At 37.2% G+C, this 22,501-nt stretch overlaps 1 protein-coding gene across 1 annotated transcript in view; it reads right to left on the bottom strand.

Annotated features, from left to right (window-relative positions):
• Positions 1 to 487: 487 nt before the first annotated feature.
• Positions 488 to 22,501, bottom strand: part of CAND1 (cullin associated and neddylation dissociated 1) — a 30,598-nt gene continuing 8,584 nt past the window's right edge. Inside the window, exons 3-15 of the mRNA XM_082760400.1 lie at positions 15,200 to 15,354; positions 13,605 to 13,728; positions 12,926 to 13,182; positions 12,740 to 12,845; positions 12,151 to 12,296; positions 10,781 to 11,073; positions 9,943 to 10,084; positions 7,819 to 9,312; positions 6,987 to 7,082; positions 5,557 to 5,726; positions 5,295 to 5,459; positions 4,964 to 5,071; positions 488 to 3,971 (exon numbers count right to left, since the gene is read on the bottom strand). Coding sequence (XP_082616526.1) covers positions 3,747 to 3,971; positions 4,964 to 5,071; positions 5,295 to 5,459; positions 5,557 to 5,726; positions 6,987 to 7,082; positions 7,819 to 9,312; positions 9,943 to 10,084; positions 10,781 to 11,073; positions 12,151 to 12,296; positions 12,740 to 12,845; positions 12,926 to 13,182; positions 13,605 to 13,728; positions 15,200 to 15,354 — 3,481 coding nt within the window. The 3' untranslated portion in view covers positions 488 to 3,746. The remainder of the gene's footprint in view (positions 3,972 to 4,963; positions 5,072 to 5,294; positions 5,460 to 5,556; positions 5,727 to 6,986; positions 7,083 to 7,818; positions 9,313 to 9,942; positions 10,085 to 10,780; positions 11,074 to 12,150; positions 12,297 to 12,739; positions 12,846 to 12,925; positions 13,183 to 13,604; positions 13,729 to 15,199; positions 15,355 to 22,501) is intronic.

The raw sequence follows: 22,501 nt of genomic DNA on the forward strand, positions 1-22,501 counted from the left end.
TCATTATGGCCAAGGAACCAGATTTCCTTCTCCTCCTCAAACTCAAGATATAGTGAAAAATTAAAAAACTCAAGATACAATGAAAAATCAAAAATTGATACTGATGAAGAAGCTCAGTTTTAGTGTAAAAGAACATTTTTGCTCTAATCCTTGCAGTCACAAAGCCTGCCCGTTCATGTTCAATACAGCAGCAAGCAAAGCTTCCCATCTCACATCAAGGAGTAAAGAAGGGCAAAAAGAAAGTAATAAAGTGACCAGCAGTTTTCAATTCTCCAGAATTAATATAAAAATTGGTAACAGCAAAGAAGTACTTTTTACCTGCAGCTTAGGGTAGCAGAGAAATAAAACCCAGAAGCTGCAGGCTTAGCTGTTTCGTCTTTGCAGGGAAGAACAGGGTGAACATAAGGAATTATTCCTCGTGTTATTACTAAGTTACATTCAGCCAAATATAGACACAAATATGAACTTTTAAATCACATTTCTAGTTTGGGTTGATGTTAGAATGATCCTTCATTTGAGAGAAGCATTGCTGCTTACATGCATACGAATGAACCTCATCCAAACAGGAGTTGTATCAGAACTCGTTTCATTTTGTTCACGTAAATACAATCTGAAAGCAGTTCAGCTCTGTCAACTGCTATATTAGATGCTACATTTAGAAGGAAAGTTAAAATCAATTTAGATTAAAGTGCAGCAAAATATATACCTAAATTATGTATATACGTGAATTGTGGTTTTGTGTTTTAAAGAAAATACCTCCTCCGCAAGGATGGCGAGATTTTTCATAGAAAAATCAGAGCATGCTGAACAACTTTTTCTAGTAAAAACTTTAATTATGCTTGAGATACAAAAATAGTTAATGGCAACAAAGGCCAACCATTTCTATATTATGTGTGAGGTTATTAAATTCTCTTGATTGCGTCTGTTCAAAGTCATGAAAAGTACTGAAGTTCTAACCATACAAGGAAACTTTAAAACAAAACTAAAGTTCTGAAAGGCTGCTCTTAGCATCATTTTGCACTTCAGTTTCAGACATTTATTGCCTAAGAAACAGCTAGAGGTATTCCTGACATCACCCTTAGCAGAACTAACTGAACCTAATTGCACTGAAAGCATAAATACATCAGATTTACTCAAACATACTTGACAAAGTGGTGGAGAAAAAACTCTGCTCCCCCAAGAACAAACACTTAAAGTGGTCCGGTGAACGTCAATGGAATCTGAGCACCTAACCTAGTTAGATTTTATAAAACCAACAAGCAATTCCAGTAATCATGATGCAGTTAAAACCTTTATAAAGCTCTCTTCCTGCCTTGCCGAAATATCCACAGCTACTTGGTGAGAATCCTATCTTGGAATTTCCATAATTTACAGAAAACTTGAATCAACTTAATTCTTCTGTGAATTAATGTTGATCCTTACATTCCCACCCGTTTTGTAAGTGGTCAAGTAAAAATTACTCTCCTGTAAGAAAGCATTCACCATTTAATACATCTCGACCTTCTATTCTGTCGTTAAGCTTGCTCCTCTGTACTGTAAACAAAGTGAGTATTATTTGGATCCACAACATAGGCATTACGGCAGCACTAAGCACACGCATCTCAACCATGAATTTAAGTATCCTGTTTACTTACCATTGCCACCTACTCCTTTTACATGATTTAGCCTCACATCTCATGTTTACCATACCATCCTCACACTTAGCTTTAGGTCTAGAAAACATCTTAATGCACTCTGAAAACTTAACACAAAGGAAATAAGATTAATTTGACAACTAATTAGCACAACAGATTCTTAATTAGAAGGCCTGAATATTGCTGTAATTGAAGTAGATGAGTTATACAGCAGGGGAAAATGCACCTAATTCACAATGCTTTTCTACCATATGGTTTCTCTCTACAGTCATCCCATACTTTTTCATGACATTTAGATATGTTGGTACAATTAATTTCATTTATTTCTACTTCTAGAAGACAATTGTTACATTAGTACGACGACTTTGGAGACAGAGAAAGCTACAATTTCAAAATTTCTACAGCATTAAAATTGTCACTACTGAATGAGTTCATAGATTTCTTCTTTCATGTCCTTTAATTAAAGTAAAATGCACCAATATCTCCCCTGCGTTCCCCAATCTTTAAGTGTGTGAAAAATTTGCCCCCGAACCCCAATGCTCACAGGAAACTCTCTGAAGACATAAAAATGTATGTGTGTTTAGTTCAGTAGCAGCTTCTGCCACATAGCCATGTAACAGGCAGGTTTCCAAAAATGTCAGCTAACCAGAGGAAAACCAAGTTCAGATTTAAGAGAGACAACTAGCCAACTGCATTAACCAAATAATACCAATTTCAAGGCAGTGTTTCCTCATGTTTTGGTATTAAATTCTAAAACCCAGTTTATGGAGGTACTGCTAGCTATTGCATTCTGGTCCCCTTTCAAAATACCTCAGCATATTCACAGCAGATTTTTTCCCTTTTAGCTTGTTTTCTAACATTTCTCTCTATCTCTCGTCTTATGACTATTCCGTTCCCTGTCTTACTAGAATACCAACGACAGTTGCAGCACTGCGATCTACTGCTGCTTCCACGTGCCAGAATACCTTTGGATAGGCACAGAATGATGCTCTGGCAATACTTGCCAGGGTAACGCCATACATTAGTGCCTTAACAAAAACTGTCGCACACAGAACAGGATGTAGAAGGCACTGAAGAAACCTCCTTTCACACTTTTATAACAAAGGCCGAGTTGAATCCAGAGTTCAGCAGCCATTGAGCAGCTATTGTTCTTCTCTGCTCATTTTACCTCCAGCTCATCCTATTTCCCTCCGATCTTCTGGTTTGTCCACCTCAGTTCCAGGGGATCCAGCCTTTGAGTTTGAAAAACCATGAAAACTGCAGAAGCTGTCATATTTGCTGCGAGTATAATCTGCAGGGTCATGCTATTGGCAGTTCAAAAACCCAGGTTAAAACAACTAACCTTCATTCCTCCCTTCCTGTATGAATGTTTTGTATGTTAAGATACCTGAAAACTGCACTGATACAGTAGCACTTATTTTAACTTGTATTACGAATAAACTGCACATGCTGTTTTACAGACAATATATATATTTGTAAATTTGCTCATGCAAAGTTAGTGTGCACAAGGATTTTTGTTTTTTAATCCCCACACCTTTAAAAATGACATTTATGTCTGCTTTTTTTTTTTTGAACTGTGCCCAAGCCCTCTCTTTAATATAATAAATCTTACACAGAATTTATCTGCCAGCCAAACCAATTTATGAAGATGAAACAAAATGAAAAAACGAATAAAAAGTTATACAAAAACATGGTGCACCTGGATGCTTGATTCCCACCTTCCCCCACACACACCTTTTTTGTTGTTGTTTACAAGTAGAGAGTGAATAAAAGAAAAAAAAAATCATGGTCACAAAATTTTAACATTTTAATCCTAAATGTTACAGGGCAAATGGATGTTGGAACCTATTTCCATACACCATGCGTCAACTTTTAATTCCCAAATGTGGCCAAATCCACTAAAACAAGAGTGGTTAACAAACTCTGGATTATGGAAATACATTTCTGGAATAAATGCTAGAAAAGCAACAATGGGAAAAGCCAACTGTCTCCATAAAGGTAAATAAAGTGGAACAATGTGTAGATTAGATACTTTTTCTGTTTCTTACTCATAACCTGTCAATTCAGTGCATCTTATGGTTCAACATAATGGTCCCAATTTTGGGCAAACATCTAACTAGTGTCCATTGATTCCAAGTTAGTGGATGATGAATCTTTTTGGATACTTTCAAAGATGGCTGCCAGCTCAGGGTTAGAGCTTATCTGTGACTGAAATTCACTCATTAATGGACTCTTCTCTGCTTCTGGAATGGTTAGAAGCGCTGCTACTGCCCTCATAGCTGATCGTTTCAGTTCATCTTGCTTTTCAAACTCCTGTTTCACTGAATTTGCCTTGACCTACAGAAAAAAAAAGAAGCTGTTTGAAGATTTAGCTCAACTTTCCCTCTACACCCACCTTAACACAGACAGCTTATGAAGATCTACTTCCTTCCATAGCTTTGGACAACTTTCACAATAGTTTTAAAGGTCTTAAAATGTGTACTTTTTAGCAGACTTTTTACCAGCAGTTTAAAAACAGACTGAAACTTGAACACTGAAAGTAAGCAGAAAAAAAAAGCTGTGAGTTACCAAGACAATTATCAAATTAAAACAATTCTAGCAGCCAACCTCTAGCTATGGTCAGGAAACAACACTGAAATGGTATTAACACTTCCAGCCTCCAGAGAATAGAATTTTTTGAAAAGAGTTAACCTTTATTAAAAAATTGATTAGTCTTGTTTGATTTCAGTGATAAAAACAAACTATTGTTAAAAGCAAATTTCTTGACCCAAAAAATAACAGATTACAGTATTGAAGAAAAGTAAATTAAACATTAAATCACTATCAGAGTATGTAGGTGGATCAAGACAACAGTAGGTATAGGAAGAGACCAACTGTGCCAAGAACCAAGAGTCTCATAACATAAAGGAGAAAAAAACAGCACCCCTTTACACAGCCTCCATCCTTCAGCACACGATTTTTGACTGCAATAACAATTATCAGAAGTCAGAAAACCCCTCAATACTTTCACAATTTATAATGAAATGAGACAAGTTGTCCATGTGGCAGCTAGATTTTTAAGGCATAAAAGGAATGTCAAAGAAGTAGAGGATTTTAAAAAGAAGCTTAACGAGTTTACTCTTCAATTTGTAATTTAAGGAAAGGTAACACACATAAGGGCTCATATTATTTGTATTATTTTACCTATTGCAAATTATGAACTGCAATTCAAGAAATGCTGCAGCAATACACCTAGTTCTCAGAATTGTTCTTCATACACAAATTTGTTTATACTCCTGTAAGATAATACTAAGTAATTAACAAGCAGAAGTTAAAATTTAAAACAATACCTTAGTTGTACATGTAGCACGCAAAGGTTCAACAAGCCTATCCAGTCTCTGCAGTACTGCACTTGGACAAAGGGTAGACAGTCTCACCAACATTAAGAAGGTTAGCATCTAGTTTGAGAGAAAAACAATCCCAAAATCAGTTATGCTCAGCATGTGAAGAGAAATTCCTAGAATGCTGTGTAACCTTTAACAGCAACACTTTAAATATTTAGCTATTTAAAACTTCTTTAAACATATGAAGTAGTATTTTTACCATTTCAGTCTATACACTATTTAAAATATTTTTACTGAGTCACTGTGTGTACACACACAAAAAAAAAAGACAGCTAACCTTAATATCATAGTGGTCCTTCAAGCCATCTTCAACATGGTTCAGGAATTCAAATATATCTAGTCTATCCAAACAGCTATCCAGAAGAGTATACATGCACTCAAAAGCAGCTTTCCTTATGTCCAACCCATCATCAACTGTATGCTTAAATGGTCCCATTTCCACCTGTTGGCAAATTCAAAATTAAAGTTAAGAAGTAATGTATTTAGAATAACCAAGTCTACTTATGTCAATTTAGCCCTTTTTTTCTTAGTTAACATACCTCTCTGATCAGTTCCTTTCTGACTTTCGTTTCATTGTACAGATGAGGAAGCACAGTATCTAAGAGGTCCCTTATTAATGATGGTTTATTGTGTGCAGCTGAGTTAAACGTCACTAGGGCTACTCTCCTGACATTGAGATCTGGGTCTTCCAACGTTTTCAGAAAATCACCTGCAATTGTGTACAGAAACAGATCAACACATTCCTAAACTACCAGAAGACAAGCCTACTCAGTACATATAAATATAACAACACGTCTCTCAGCCCACCCCACCCTCAGCACATTTTCAGACTGGACATTTTGGAGTTCTATAGCACTGCCCTAGTAAAATAAATGCCTGCAAGAATATATCGTTTTCATCCCCGATGTTTAAAAGAACTGAAAATTTAAAAAGGAGGAAAACAGAAGGCTGTAAACAAGTAAACTCCATAACCACAATAAAAAAGGGGTTAAGAAAACTGAAAATTATTTTTAAACAAAACTAAATAAGATTTTTGCAGTACTACATCCGAATAGTTTTTGACTGTATGAGTATTCAATACTTAGTAAATACTTCCAGAAACCAAAGGGGCATGGCAGCTTCAGTGGAGGAGGAACAGCAGGAGGAAAAACCCACAAGCATAATCAACCAACTTTATATACTATTAAAAACTATTTAAGGTTAGTGATGGAAGTAACATACAGCAGCTGACAACACCTTCACCATAAATAAAAAAAACTTGCTCTCTACCAAACTGTTTTTAAGAGATGAATCTTCCCCTCCTCATTACATTCAGCAGTATACACAGCTTTGTACCGATTTTACAGTGTAATCATATCCACTACAAAACTAACATTCACCATAGCATATTAAACAAATCTACAGGACTATCATACAAATGAGCATTGCAAAGCTCCCTCATAATCAAAACTCTGGTTACTCAATCCCTGTAATAACTACACATGCTCCCAATAACTTTCAGACCACACAGCACTACAGAATCACAAGGATCTACATTTACAAGTCACCCAGCATTCACGTATATACATATTTTAAGTGACAATGTCAAACATTTCCACAACTACCCTTCTGGTTAAAGACAGTACCTTACTACAACAAACTGCTATAATTCAGCAAGAGCATGGGAAAGGAAATCAGCTTTTAGGCACCATCCTAAATACCCTAACTCTTTGTATTCTTTGCCCATCGCAGCTTCAATACATACCACTTTTATCACATATTTTTTACTACTCAGAATTCAAACATGCTAGAATTAATACAAACATCTGCCTATTAAGGAAGCACCTGGTAACTGTTGCAACAGCTAACATTAGCAGCTATTTCTGGTACCTACACAATGTTTTTTTTTCTGAAAGCACAAAGAACACATTTTAAATGCAATTTAATCGCTGTAAAACTTAGAGGTTGTCACTAAAAGCAAAGAACTTACCTATGCAGTTCTTCAAGAGTGGGTCTATGGGTTGTGGATGATCAGAAATAGTGAACTTAACAGCAGTAACCACTGAACTTCGTGCATATGAGGATCCTAATATGAAATAAAATCATGAGTACGTAACAATAAAACAGCACAACTAAACCTTTTAATACTCCTAAGAAAGCTGAAAAATAAATGTTACTTATTACTTGCAGTGCAATGTTACTTCCACAGATGCACTGGTGTTGCATTTTAAACAGGGGGCAACAACATAATATTTGTAATAAACATCTTCTGTCACAGAAAATTCAAGTAATGAGCATATTAGACTTTTTTAATTCATCTCACACAAGCCTACAAGCAACTTTCCTTTGTGCTTTCTTCATGATGCACTTCTACTTTACATCATTACAGTTCTTGATGTGAAACCGATTCATGAATTATACAGTGATTCCTCTTAATACTTACAAATTTTAGAATTCTCGTCCAAAATTAGGAATACTGTACTTTACTTTAAAATGTCAATGCATTATAATTAGTCTATCAAACACTGCTGTCCCTTTGTTGCCCATGCTCTTCCACTTAAGTTTATAGCTTTGTTGAATGTAACATAATTAAAATACCATACTCATACCAAAAGAAAGATTATAAAGTAATTCCTGTTATGTATGACTAACTTCCTAGAGCAAAATGGATCTAAGCTCCATGTTCTTGGTGCAGAAGCAGGGAGGGGGAGTAAAAGAGGAGTATCACAGAACTTGCAAATCACTTGCAAAACCAAAACGATTTATTAACATATAGAATAAGGCCATTTGCTACAACATATACATGAGTTATTACTACTCACCTGATGCCAAGTATCCCTTGAGTCGTGGAAGCAGAGTCTCTGGGTCTATTAAAGTAAGCTTGCCCAAGCATTCAGCAACAACATTCCTTGTACCCTCTTCTGCACATTCGCAGTGTTTCAGAAGTAAGGCCCAGATGTTCTCAACATATGGCTTGAGACCAACCACTGATGCAGAGCTAATTATTTCTTTCAAGGAATGAAGAAGAAGGTATTGCCTCTTAGGTTGGCTGGTTATTTCTTGTAAGACAAATGGCAGATACTCAGGAAGATTGCCAACACTAATACTGCCTAATGCGTAAGATGCTGCTGATTTGACTTCTTCGCTAGGAGAAGAGAATGCTTCTAATATTACAGACTTCAGCTCAATTTGTCCACTTAAGTCAATGTGATGCCCAACTTCCCCAAGAGAAAGCAAAGCCAAAAGCCGAATGGAATCCGTGGACCTTGAGTTCTTGACATCTTGAATGAACTGACCTACAACAGCTGGTCCTTCCTTGGGGCAGGCTCGAGTAAGGGCAGCCACACATTTGGCAATGGAATAGTAAGACTGCTTGTGAGTAAGTGCTGTGCTCTGAGAGTACACTGGACCCGTTAACATGCGCAGTAAATCCATATAGCCTAAATTATTTGTACCAGTCACAACTAAAGCTTGGAAAAATTCTAGCATGGCACTAAGTGCTCCACCCTGGAGTAGAGGCGATCTCACCAGCCCAATAAGTTCATTGAGAATGGACCCACTAATCTTTGACAAGGAGGAAGGATATACTTTAGCCAGTGTTGTCAGAAAACTGATGGCCATCTGCGACACATGCATATCACTTTCACTAATAAGAGGTGGAAGCTCGTCCAGGACAGCGTCAATCATGGCAGCTGTCAAGCTGTCACTGTAATTCTTAATTAAGATATCTAGAGCAGAAAGAGTACCCAGTTTCAAAGCTCGTTGGTTCTTTCTCAAAAAAGAAGCAAGAATAGGAACTCCTTCCCCAAGGATTGGTCTCAAATCTATCTTCAAAGGAGAACCAGCAATCAGTGTCATGGCCTTCACGGTAGTTAACCGAGTGATCTCATTCTTCAGTCTCTCTAGGAAGATCTGAAGTGTACTAGGCAGGTCTGTACCCAAGCTGTCACCAAGGCTACAAATTATTTGACCCATGCAAGATATTGCCCTTTCTTTCACTTCCTGATCAATGTCAGCAGCCTTTAATCTCTTGATTGTACAAGTAAAGAGATCTTTGATGTAAGGAGTAGCATCAAAGGAAGAAGGCTGGTCTAAAGGACGAATGACCTTCACAAGCTGTTGGGTAACCAGAAGTGCCTCTGATGTTATCTTGTAAAACGGGTCTCCAACACAAGCTACAACTGGAGGTACCAGTGCTTGAACGTGAGGATGAAAGACTTGGGGAGAATGATTGCAGAGGATCACATACAAACAGGACAGAGCATCTATCTTCAGATTAGAAGAACTTGATTTGTCATTCAGTGAAAAAATTATTCCTGGAAGAAAGAAAAATGTACTTTTAGATTAGGGTATTTATATTCTGTTAGAACACTTCAAAATTTCTGAACAAAGATAGCTGTAACTGTGTCAGGTTGGGTGCAGGAAAACATTTCTTGAATGCTTCTAAGCCCCTTTCACCACTTTATTCAAACAATTACTTTTCAGACTTTCTCTGCACAGAAGACCTGGGCCATTTGATGGTTTGTGATGTCTTTTCTTAATTATAAAGGTAACCTGTACCCTTAACTTTTCCAAATTTACTTTTCCTTTTTACTTCAAAAGTCAGCATTTTAGGCTCCAAAAGCTAAAATATGGGCAATATTTTTGATGTAAGAGGGCAGCGTTTGATCTTGCAACGAGAGGCAAATCAACTTTTCATCAAAATATAGAAGAAAAATGTCAAACTTACAGCCAACGCTTGTTTTCAAGATTAATGGATATGTGTCACTAAAATATTTATATGGTTTCACACAGTATTCACACAGTAGCTGATTATGTTGCCAATTTCTTCAAATAGAAACAACACTTCAAAGCTTTTGTAAAAAGCACATTGAAGATTTTTGTATTTAGAAACTTCATAACCAAGTTGCCAGTAAATCTTTAGGTTAATAGTATGTTTTTCATACCTGGTACAAGTACAGGAACATGTTGTGTTAGGGCTCCAGGTAATACATTTACTAGCTCAGTCAGCATGTTGAAGCAACACTGACGGGTCTTCACACTTTTCTCCTTCATTTGTTTGTGCAAGGCTTTAACAATGTTGGGAACCTGTAACCATCACACATCTGTTAATTGATTCAGTAGCTGACATTTCTTTCACCTTTGATCACTGGGGGATATAGAAGGCTAGGACACATCTTTCTCTATTTCTGATTTCTCCACAGAATCGGAGTTGTTATATAAACAGTAGGAAATTAAGATTCTAAAAGAATTGGTAACCATAAAAACAGCAATTTAACTTCAAAAGGTGAGATGAAATACATGAAAACTAGGTTTGCACTAATAAAACTATATAGAGCAACAACTGAAAATTTATTCAAATAATTAACTTAGAAAAAGGCAAATGCCATTTGACAACACTACCCTTTTTATTCTGCAAATAAAATGTTGTGGCAAATCAAATTTTATCTTGATCAGTAGATTTTTTGCCTACGTTCTAGAATGCACAAAATAACTACTTTGCTTTGGTTAAGGTGGCAGAACTACATAGGTCATACAACTTTTACAGGTGAGAGTAAAGAACAAGTCAGCTAAACACATTTGCATGAGCTGGTAATTTTTGTTTCCAAGACTGCTGTACTGTTCTAGGCCAGTTCCCGGGCTTACTCTCTCTGTTAGTACTACAGTAATAATTTGTAATCTTCAAATGACAAAAGTATGGCACAGCATATTTCAGGAGCTATCCATATGAACAGGACAACTTCAATGTGTCTTCAACAAGATAACAAAAATTTTATGACCAACCTGACTCTGAAGCATTGTCAAAGGTGTTTCTCCCTGCTCCATTGCATCAGGATCACAAAGCCAACTTTGCACAGGTCGAGTTTGTTTTAAAAGAGAAAGATATGCATGAAAGACATCTGCTTTAACATTCTCTTCACGCTCTTTGAATCTGGCTATTAAAGCAGGAGATACAGTTTTGTAGAATTCTGGAAGCATTTCGTGTCGTGTGCTAACAACAGCATCCAGACATTTAGCAGCTGCACGCCTCACTTTCCAGCTCATGTCATCATCATCACTATATTCATCATCGCTCCCTTAGGAAAAAAAAAAATGCATATGTTCAGATCTAGACAATCACAGCATCAAGTTTTATTTTAAACAATTAATAAAAACACTCTTTGTTTCTTTGTGTGAGGCACTCCAAAGTAACAGGTGGAAAAGTACGTTACAAACCATACATAAAAGGCTTCTGAACTGCCTAAATCTTAAGACTGATTATTTTCTCTACCATTTTCTCACACTAGTCTTACACATGTATTTATTTAAGCTGGGAACTGGACAAGGTGGTTCCCATCACATTTACAGCCTGACTACTGATTTAAAGCATGTTCTTCTTTTTCCATGACATAATCAACAATGCAACAGCTACTAACTGATCAAGATTCAACAAATTATTCTATTCGGTTCTTTCTAGGAATACATCAAACCAAATCATACCCAAACTGACCACAGAAAACATACAATAAGCAATACAAATTGACTAAGGCAACAACTACGCAGCTCATTCAATCTTAAAGTAATAATAATGTTATGCTCTGGGTTCAAATTATTTGTATCCAAGTTTTCATAAGCCTTATATACCGCAAAGAATTTAGCCACAATATTAACAATAAATACCTTCTATTTTTCAGTCAAAATCATTTATCCTAACAGAAAAACACTGAGTATCTTTCAATTTTCAATGTATTAGATTGTATGCATTAAATAATGATATTTTATATATTGGAAGTACTAAGAAGTCTTTCCCATGACAAATATGTATTTTCAATTCATTAACCAACACATTTCTTACTTCAATTCAATCATCCATTTTAGATGCTGCTAGCTTTTACCATCTCATTTTTCCATCTTTCAAAGTATTTTAAAGTATTTCTCTTGTACTTTACATTCACCACTGGAAGTATTTATCTCCAGCAGTAACATCCAGTACTTTTATTGTATATTTATTTTTAAATGAGTTCACATGCTGTTTTTAAACACATCTTAAAAAATGAATTCAGAAATATACAAGCCATTCAAATACTTGTACTTATTAGCAATACCACCCATTTTCTCAGACCACTGCAAGTTCACAGGCTCTTTCTCTCCCCCTCACCAAAAACCAAACATACCTTGATCATCATCATCACCACCATCAGCATCCATAGCATTTTCATCTTCGTCTTCATCATCATAATTGTAATTTGGATCATAGGTAAGGTATTTAAGACAAATGTTTATAATAGTAGATACATGAGGATAAACTTCTTTAGGACATCTGCATAGTACAGAAATAAAAGTAAAGTGAAATTACCTACAAGAATTTAAACATTTCTACCTAGAAGATGAAATTATCACATCTTACACTCTGAAGATGTTATAGCCAAGGCAAGTGTCATTGAATGCATCCATCTGAATCTGTACTTCAGAAAGGACCCAAACTATTAGACTGGAAGATTGCACAAGACCAAGACATGCCTTTGGATATCAAGTTTTTGTTTTTATCCCTCATCAGCAGTGGACAGCCTGGCACAGTAGACAGTTTATGAAGTGCAGACGTATGTGTTAAGCATACTGCTTAACATTTAAGACAGTTATAGGAACAGTTCCAGCTCAAAGCTTGCAAAAATACATTGTACCAAGGAGACTACCAGTTGACACTTACAAACAAAAAGTACACAACACATAGGTACATCACACAGGTACCTGAGAATTACTTACCTCCTAACAAAGGATTCGAAGGCTTGAATGCAATATTCTCGTAGTTCATCGTCATCTACATTACAAAACTTTACAACCAAAGGAATTATTTTCTCAAGATATTCACCTGATAAAAGAATATTATCAAAGTTATTATTCTCATCTAATGAACTTTTTAGTTACAGATAATTTATGTAATTTTCTTACCTATTCTATGACCTGCTTGCCTACTGATAGCAGCAATACACTGTATATAGGTCCTAGTTGTTGACATGGAATCATTTTTAGACAGCTCTGTCAACAGATGTTCAATGAGGTCAACAAAAACCATATTGCCACAACTCATAACCAGGTGACCAAGAGCAATGATGGTTCTTTTCCTCACAGCAAGTCTGGGGCTAGTCAGCTGGGGGAGCAGACAGGTCAGAATTGAAGGATGGAAGTTAACAAGCAGTCCTCCTTGCCTTAAAACAGACAAAACACAAACTCAAACCAATTGAATCTAGGTAACTTTGTTCATATACTCTACCAGAATTATTTTAAATATTTTCAAAACATCACAGAGATTACAATTAAGTTTTTAAACATTCCAAAGGCTTAAACACAACAAAGGAGTTTAAAATATACCTTCAAAGCAACAAGCATTGAAAATTAGCTTAAAGCTACAGTTCTCAGAAGATGAAGCAATAATCAGTTTATCAACCAACTTATCTTCAATACATTCACTTTTTTTTGAAAATGAGGCTTCATCTGTACTTAATATCTTGCCATATTTTTTTTACTTAACTTAAAATAATTTATATGTAATATTTGAAAGATTAAAAAGTTCAAGCTTTAAGGAGTATTTTATCAGCATTCACCAGCATTTCGGAAGAGGGATGTTTACCTGCTCAGCATATCAGCCATGATATCCAGCGCCTCCAGTTGAACAGACACATCTTCCTGCTTGGCTATAGCACTAGTGAGACGCCCTGTGATCTTTTTGCAAACATTAGCCGCTAATGCAGAACCTGAAAGTACAACAAAACCTCAGCGTTTTCGCAATGAGAAAATACAGGTTTTAAACACCAGATATCCTTTGTCACTATGAGAAGCTGAACATAATACGAAGAAGCTTTCACACCCAACAAAACAAGCTTGAACAGCCAGTTGCTTTGCTAATGTAAAGTATTATGCTCTGCATTAGAACTGGAAGACTACACAGAAACATACTGAGTAGGATAGCTTTAGATTCAGAAGGTGAGCACAACAGAAAAGACACTGCTTTTGGCAGGGCAAGCAAAGGAAAGTGAAGACCAAGACCAGTCCAGAGCAATAAGTAAAAGGAATATAGGTAGAAATAAAGGAGTAACTAAAAGGTAAGGGGAAGCACAGAAGTAGATAAAGCTACCTCTAAAAAACAGCTGTAAAATGAAACAGGATTGTAGAATGATTTTGCATAAGAAGGTATTTAAATCTACTTGAAATACTGCTGCAACGTTTGAAAAAAAAGGACAAAATATATACCCAATGTATTTTAAAATTCAAGTTAAAATTTCTTCACTGTATCTACGTAGGTTCCCTCCACCATACACACAACTCCCAGCATTGTTTAGTGTAATGTTGTGAAGCAGTTCATGTTTCCCAATAGCAAGCACTCATCTTCATTTGCATTAAGTTTTCTGTTGTTTGTTTGTTTTAACCCTATTTTTGCAATCTAAATGTGTAATTAATATCATTCCAACCTGTATTAAATATAGTTTGTTTTTTTTATACTGAAAGATTTTGCTGTCTTTGAGCCTTATATGCAGCTGAAAATCTGCTCTGGTTTTATGTGGGCATATAAAAGAATAATAAAAGCTTCAAGTGATTTATTTATTTATAAGTTTTTGCATCTCACCACTACCTGATAAATTCATAATTTCCTTGTGGACTTCCAATAGAGGATGTCAAAATCAGAGGGTTTGGTGTTTTGTTTTTTAATTTAAGAAACCTCAGCTTCTAAAAACTGCATGTCCAAAACCTTTCTAATCACTTTTCTATTCTCATTCATACGGTAACCTACAGTATTAGAAAACCACTTGAATAAAAATGTAACACCACAATGATGAGCTATTCATCATTAACATCAGCTTTGGAGTAAAGACTGCACTCATTTAAAACTGCAGGTAAGCACTGCATTAATTTAGCAGGCAATTGTTAGAAACATTGGGTACATTCCAAAACACTTACCTAAACTGAGACAAGAAATCAGATCACTGAAGAAAAATGAGTTACAATCAATTTAAAAGTATAATATCAACCAAAAAGCAAGATGAGATTTATCTGTGACTAGAGTCTAGAAACATTCCACCACACAATTGTTAAGATAGGAGCTTTTACACTCGATTGGTTATACCAATGATCATATACTGCAAGTTAATATTCCCTATCCATACAATTCTTCAGTAAAAAAAAAAAAGTTTTTTAAACCAGCAAAATCTGTGAGTACAAGCTCCTTACCGCTGGAAGCTGGGGGGAGTTCTCCAATCACAGTTTTAAGGCCAATGCTTGAAATGTCACGTAACTGTTCTTTATCTGAAAGCATGTTTGTACAGAGTGTATCTACAATGGTCTCCACTTGATACTCCTTTACTTTACTCACCAAAGGGCCAAGGCTGTATAAACAAAAGAAAGGTATTAGGCTTGTAACCTTAAATAAAACCCTCAATCCTTCATTTTATTTCACTATTTTATTTGAAGTCACAAACTTTTAGATTGGTTTTGGTAGCAATACAAAGCAGAATTTTTAAATCCAAAAACCTTCAACTGGTTAGGCTGATAAACTCACCTTAGATCTAGTAACAAACTACTGATTTAGTTCATCTGGTTTTTTAATCCATTGATGGAAACAGTTTCTGTGTAACTGTTCTGCTTCACAGTCTCAAAGTCTGAGTCCCTCTTAACTTCATCATACATAATGCCCAGATTTATAACTAAGTTACCTAGCCAGAGACACCAGTTCATGCGTTTGACCATCAGTGTCCGTCCACACAGTTTGGACAAGTAAGCAAACTTCTCGATTACTGCATCTTTATTCTAGACAACACCTGGGTTCGGTCTGACAGACCCATTCTGTCTCAGAGTGCCTTAACTGAATGCAAACAGTGAACTAAAAATCAATGACTTGGTCTTCATTTACAGACTCCAAGCACCCCTTTACACACTGCACTTGGAGGAACGATAAAAAACATCACCAAATTTGGGGGGTTTAGTTATTCTGTTTGAGAATCAGGACAATTTTATATCTCTAGTCAAATGTTCCCATTTGTTCAAAACACTGAAGCTGCAGGTCTCTGGTGAAGTCTAGTTCATCTGTCTCTCTATGGCCTCGGATGCTGCCATCCATCTGCTATTCTTTGCTTCGTACTGGTATCAAAAGTATTCCCACGTTCTTGCTGTGTTAATGCATTTTCTCACTGTGTTTAATTACTATACAATACATGATCTGATTACATCTATTAGCCACTATGCAATAAAAGTAGTTATGAAAAAAGACATGATTTCAGTACTCAGCAGATCCCATAAATTAATCAAAACTAACATCAAGAACCACAATACAATTAGTTTTTCTCTAACACAAAAGTGGTAGTGTAAGCACTTGGCCACAATCACCAAAGTTATATTAGCAAAACAAGGAACACTACGTTGTAAAAATAAGTTACTTTACAATTCCATTCACCTGTGAAAAGGCTCCATAAGAACAAGACTTCACTCTTTTTCCCTCTCCACTCCAGGTTTGCTTACCTAGTTTCTCCCTAAACTTTTAAAACACCTGCCTTCAAACCACCTCAGAAATGGAAAATCAGTTTTGAAAGACTTGACCAATTCTTTTAATTTAATTCCACTCCCCCAAACATGCTACATTAACAACAAACATGTCAAATTCTGCAGAATGAGTATTTTAAGCTGTGTGTTCCATTAAAAAACAGTAGTCAACCTGCACAAACAGTAACATCTCTGAAAGACACAGCTCCGTTGTTCTACGAGCTTCTGCATGATGATCTTGCCAGCTGTTCTCCCTCTGCAGGGAAATCTATCACATTACACCCAAAGCACGCTTCCTAATGTAACATCAACACGAGGTGAGATGCAATAGGAAGCTCGAGTTAGTAAGTTTCTGCAGGCTTCAGTTTTGGACTGACCCTGACAAAAGCAAGGGTTGCAGACCAAGGAACTGCATACAAGCCACACAGGAGAACAAGCAATGGCTCGAGGCAAAAATGGAGACAGCAGTAGTGAGGACCATCTACAGAAAACATGGGAACCATGAACTAGAAGTGTAGCTCACCAGAATTCACAGAAACACAAGATGCATCTCAAGAAAAACACTAGTTTTTCTTCCAGGTCAATTAAAGGGATAGTGGATAGCACTCTGTCTTGGTCTGGAGCACAGACCTTCCCCGGGTTATGTTTTATAGCTGATCCAGATGTCCCATCAAGAAAATCCTACAGCCTGATTCACAGCAGCATCTGAATGCTTTTCCACCTATGATACATGCTTCAGCTTGCACCACCATCAAATTCAACCTGAGCTATAATACGAAAGCACAGAAGGTTTTCAAGAGATTCTACATGCACCCTCAGTGTGAACTCTGATGAGTGAGATGACTTTTGATATGAAGGGCTCACCTCACCGGGTTATGATTTCAGGAAGTGGAAAGACTTAGACTTGAGCAAGGTTATTATTTCGGAAGCATTTTTTAGAAGCTTAAACTTTGTCACGATGCCGCTTTTGTGTAAGTTAGCACCCAACTCGCAGTACATGATGTGGAAGGGTTTCATCAGGTCTGTGTGGTCTTCTGCTGAGACGCCAGAGCGATCAAGTGGCATCAAGAGCTGCAGCAGCCTCCTGCTGCAACCAACAGAGCCAGAAGCCAGGGATGTTTCTGCAGATCACAAGGGAGGATCCAAATCCTTTTTTTTTTTTTTTTTTTTTTTTTTTTTAAAATCTGCCCTTCAACACCGTACACAATGTACACAGACAACCACTCTACAAACCACAGATATAAAACTGAAGCATATGGAAATAAGTGTATGAACAAATGCAGGAAAAGGAGCATCTTTAAGCCAATTGCAAACCAATTCTATTAGGACTATGTTAAAATATGATGCCTCCATATAGCTTTTTCCCTGCACTGAACTTTAATACTGCATACATCTGCTTTTCATTAAGATTTATTCTAGCAAAGCTAAGAAGAGAATAAAATGATCTCTGCAGGCTTAGTAAACACTAACTTTGGAGAGCTGAAACCAAACTGAAACCCTACAGGAAAAGATGAACAAACTTGTTATCAAAATAACATTAAGTGTAAGGAAGCAAAGTTTAAGTTTTCAAATCCATGCCACCAGTTACTACAAGTACATCAGATTTTTGAGGCTGCAATGATTTAGGGCCATATTATTACTGAAACATCTGAAGTATGCATAAGTTTTACAAATAATTGCACCATCTGCTTGTAAAACAGATTAACATAATTAACAACAGAACAACTTCCAACTAGAAGTATTTGTCTAATCTAAATACTTGTCAACTGTCAAGGCAGAACCCTGGAGAAAGACAGACAGTCTTCCCATGGTCAGAAAAAAAATAGTATTTAAAAAGTTGTAATGTATTAATTTATAATTCAGTTTTCACTGATCAGAAACAAATAGCAGCTATAGCAAATAGAACAGCTCGGTCACAAGTAAGTTTGAAACAAGTCTAGATAACTTTCTTCTTCCCTAAATTACCCTTTCAAAGGATTTTACTGAAACAAAACAAAAAAACAAGCCCAAGACACTAGGGAAAAAGGTGGGATGAGAACTTCCAACTTCATAAATGTGATTATCCAATGTAATAGTGGAGTTGCCAGATGATGGTAGTGCAAAACCCCGAGTAACAAATAGCAGCATGCAGTGCTAGTAAATGAAGAAGCGCAATACATGATAGTCGAGTTGTACTAGATTACTGGAAGCAAGCAATCTAGATGCAAAGTATTTCCTTTCAGTGATTACAGCAGGGAAAAAATGCTTTGGCTTTATTTCCTAAGATTCTGAGAGTGATTCTGAATTAAAAGAGCAAGTTTCATATTTAAAAAAAAAAAAAAACAAAAAAAAAAACACTGGCACTAAGTCAACCGTACAAAAGAAGAAATAAAAATCAACATGCAAGCAGAAATTCTGTCCAAGATATCTGGCAAGATACTCATCTGTCAATAAAGACTATTACTCTGAAAGCAGATAGTCCAAAATCTAAATCAAGATATGCCACTCAGGCAAAAGCTTACTTTAAGCCTAAATCATCTAATTCCCACATTACTGTATTATAAAAACCCACAAGTATTTTAAGACTGAAAAAACACCGCTGAGTCTTCATAATCTAAAGGAAAAAGTCGCGGTATATGTATTGAGACAAGCACACAAGATGACAAGCGAAGCAGTCTGCCTTGTTTTACTGGAAATGGGTCTGGAGCTGAAGCCTAAGTCTCCAAGAACACAGCTGGATCCTGGGTTCACCACTAGCTAATAAAACTGTCAGGAAGGCAGCTGCCGGGGAACACACCAGTGACCCATCGCATTCAGAAGGAAAGGCTCGAGGCAACAGGATTCAGCATACAGGCACTCAAGTTAGTTTAGGAGCTCAGTACTGTATTTGCCAAGGCAGAGCAAGACAACCCCACACTTTTATTACCTTGCTGGTACTGCTGGGGAGACCAATTTCTGGATTGTTTTAGCAGTGGAGATCTGAGGACGCGTACCTCAATTCTGAAGAGCTGTCAACAGCAAAATGTTACCTGCTATTAATTTTACTTGTCAACCTATACATGCTTTGGATTTTCTCACTGAAATGCAACTTGGCACCACAGACCTTAATGAATTAACTTCTGAATGTACAGTCAAACATAAATTTATTCATTTTGAAGTTGTGTATTTTACTGATTCCTCTTTCTGGATGCAGCTACTGTCCTTTCTACTTTACAAGGGGGGAGACAAGAACAGTCTAATAAAACAGTTTAGAAGCACCTACAGGGTAAATATAAACCCGTATGTTCCAATTTCCTCTGAAACTGTCTTCTATCCTGTCTCTGAGCATCAAGTTGTCCACTCCTGCCACAAAAGCTTCCAAACACGCTCCAAGTTCCCTACACCTTTCACACTTCTTACTGTCTATGTCCTCTCTGTCACTCCAAAGCCACCCTTTTTCACCATATAGCTCCCACCACGGGATGACTGTGGGCCTTCAAAATCATTGTCCACCTGATCTGGTCACCTGTTTTCTCCACTCTTAAAAAAGACCACGTTCCAACAGCCCCATCTAAACACCAGACACAGATTTTGGAGGGAGCTAGATGGGAGGACTAGGCTTAAACTCTGAGGACTGCAAGCCAGTGACTCCAGCCGGACTAAAAGGCCCGAGATCTACAGCTTTCACTCTAGGACAGCTAGCAAACATGGCTCTATATGAGAGGGTAACAACATACACCTTCCACCCCTAACGCCTGCTCTACGTGCCCCCCATTACTGTTACCTTTCTTCCCCATGTCCAGAAGTCACAGTAGCAAGAGCTAACTGTCATCAGAAATGCCCAACAGAAGCAAAGGCAGCAAGCAAGTGCAGACAAGAAAAGCACGTGCAATAATTTATCTGTTACATAAAGCAAACTTTTGTATTCAAGCAATATGTGTAACTTACATTATGATAGTAACCACACAGTAAGTTCCAACGTCTTGGCACCAGTGGTCTGTCACTATGTTAGGCAAACCTATGAGCTTCTCTTTCAGTGGTAATACTCATAACACCCTGCCCCCACGAAATCAAAACGTTAGCACTTGAGGCACAGCACCTACAGAAAAAGCCCTGGAACATGCTTTCATTCCCAAGAGAATCGTACCTACTCCTTTCCAGGCCTTCCTTCACAGAGTGTAATCTGAATGGTTTCTCTCCCTGCCACCAACACCCTACTCGTGTCATAGAGCCTGCTCAAAATAACTGCAATTTGGGAATAAAAAAAAAAAGCATAGACGAAGCATATCTACCAAAAACATGCACTGCAATATTACACTTTTATTACAGCACAAATCTTCAAACAAATCTGACACTGAGGCCAACTCCCCAAATTAGGCCACATACATTATGATCGCCCCAATGCCATAAACTGAGGAAGACTGTAAAATGCTCTGCAAAATAGAATGAATTGCAGAGATGCAGCTATCTTAAAAATAACAACATAAAAACAGCTGTGGTATAACATTTCTAGAAGGTTCCGCATGCAGGTAATTTCAAGAGAAGTGTTAATTGAGATACCGACTGATACAGGATGAAAGGCATAAAAAGAAGTCCTTTAAGTGCACAGAAACAAAGATGCAATGGAATGGTTTCTCACCTGCTTCAGCAGGCAGGCTTACTCCTGCAGAAACAAACAGCCCTAACAGAGCAGCCTTGGTTAAAAACCTCAAAACTCGAGCCCTAACCTGGCACTGTCCTTTAATTGAGGGCCGGGGGCAGTACCAACACCATTACATTCCAGCTAACCATCTCCACAGCTGCTACATCCCGGAGAGTAGGCATTTAGAAGACCATACCCACAATCTTAATCTGGTCGTGTTATTGTTTCAATCATGATAAATGAATACTGCAGTCTTAGGGTAATTTTTAGACACTGCTATGAGCGAGGACAATTTCTCCCCCCCCAGTACAAAAGCCCTGGCAAGTTTGTAGATGAGCATCTGCCAACACACAAATTACCACCAAGAATTTTCTCTCAGACACAGATAGGCCAAGCCATCCCTGACTGCATCCCTGGAAGTCGAAACATTTTCTCCAGCTGCTCAAAAAGCTCTCAGATTTCTCCACAACCTAATTTCACTCTTCAACCAAGCTTTCCCATCACTAGCTCCTCTTCCAGAGCACACTGCTGGCAGCCAGTGGCTATGCACAGCACCACTGCACTGCTCTACTCTCACTGCATAACTGTTTTGCAAGCAGCACAAGCACAAAGCACGTAAACAGAAACAATCACAATTCCAAGGTATGGCAACCATCCACAGCAGTCTGAAGAGAGTAAACTCCCTGTGTATTTCAGTCAAGACTACAGTCCAGAAAGGTGTGACCACAGAATCTGTGGGAACTATTTTGCATCCATAACGCTTCATACCCCAACAAAGTATCATAAACAGAAGCACAAACAAGCAGATGTACAATTACAGAAACATATTAATATAAAACCAAACAACAGCAACATCTCAAAACTACAGGTAGCCCTCAGAGTAGCAATCCCAAAAGACAGCAAACTTGCTCTCTGTTAATCAAAAGCGATCTGGTTGGTGAGATTCCAGGTGGCAATGTCAGCCTTCCTTTTGCTGATATGAAGATCGCATCTCCTGCTTTAGCAGTTTGCAAAGATTTGCACAGCTCTATGAAAATACACCTCCCACATCCCAGGCATCTGCAGCTGACACCATCTTTTTACGCATCAATGACTGACAGACCGTATTTCCACCAAAAAAAAAAAAAAAAAGTTGCTCCAGAAGCGAAAACACCTAAAATAATGGGTAGGATGCTTAGTTTTTCAATGTAAATAAAGAGAAACTGAAATAATCAGCCCAGAAGTTGGTCAATTAGACACATTAGATTATCAGTTAAGTAAACACTTTTTTGTCAATGTCTGAAAACGACAAACTACTGAAGTGACAGAAGTCACTCACACAAACACTTGGAATTACAGTCCATAGAAGGCGTTAAACCAGACTTAACCTGAGTTAGCATCTTCATTTCATTATGCAT

This window comes from Aythya marila (assembly GCF_965140915.1).
Source record: "Aythya marila genome assembly, chromosome: 1".
NCBI classification, from domain to species: Eukaryota; Metazoa; Chordata; class Aves; order Anseriformes; family Anatidae; genus Aythya; species Aythya marila.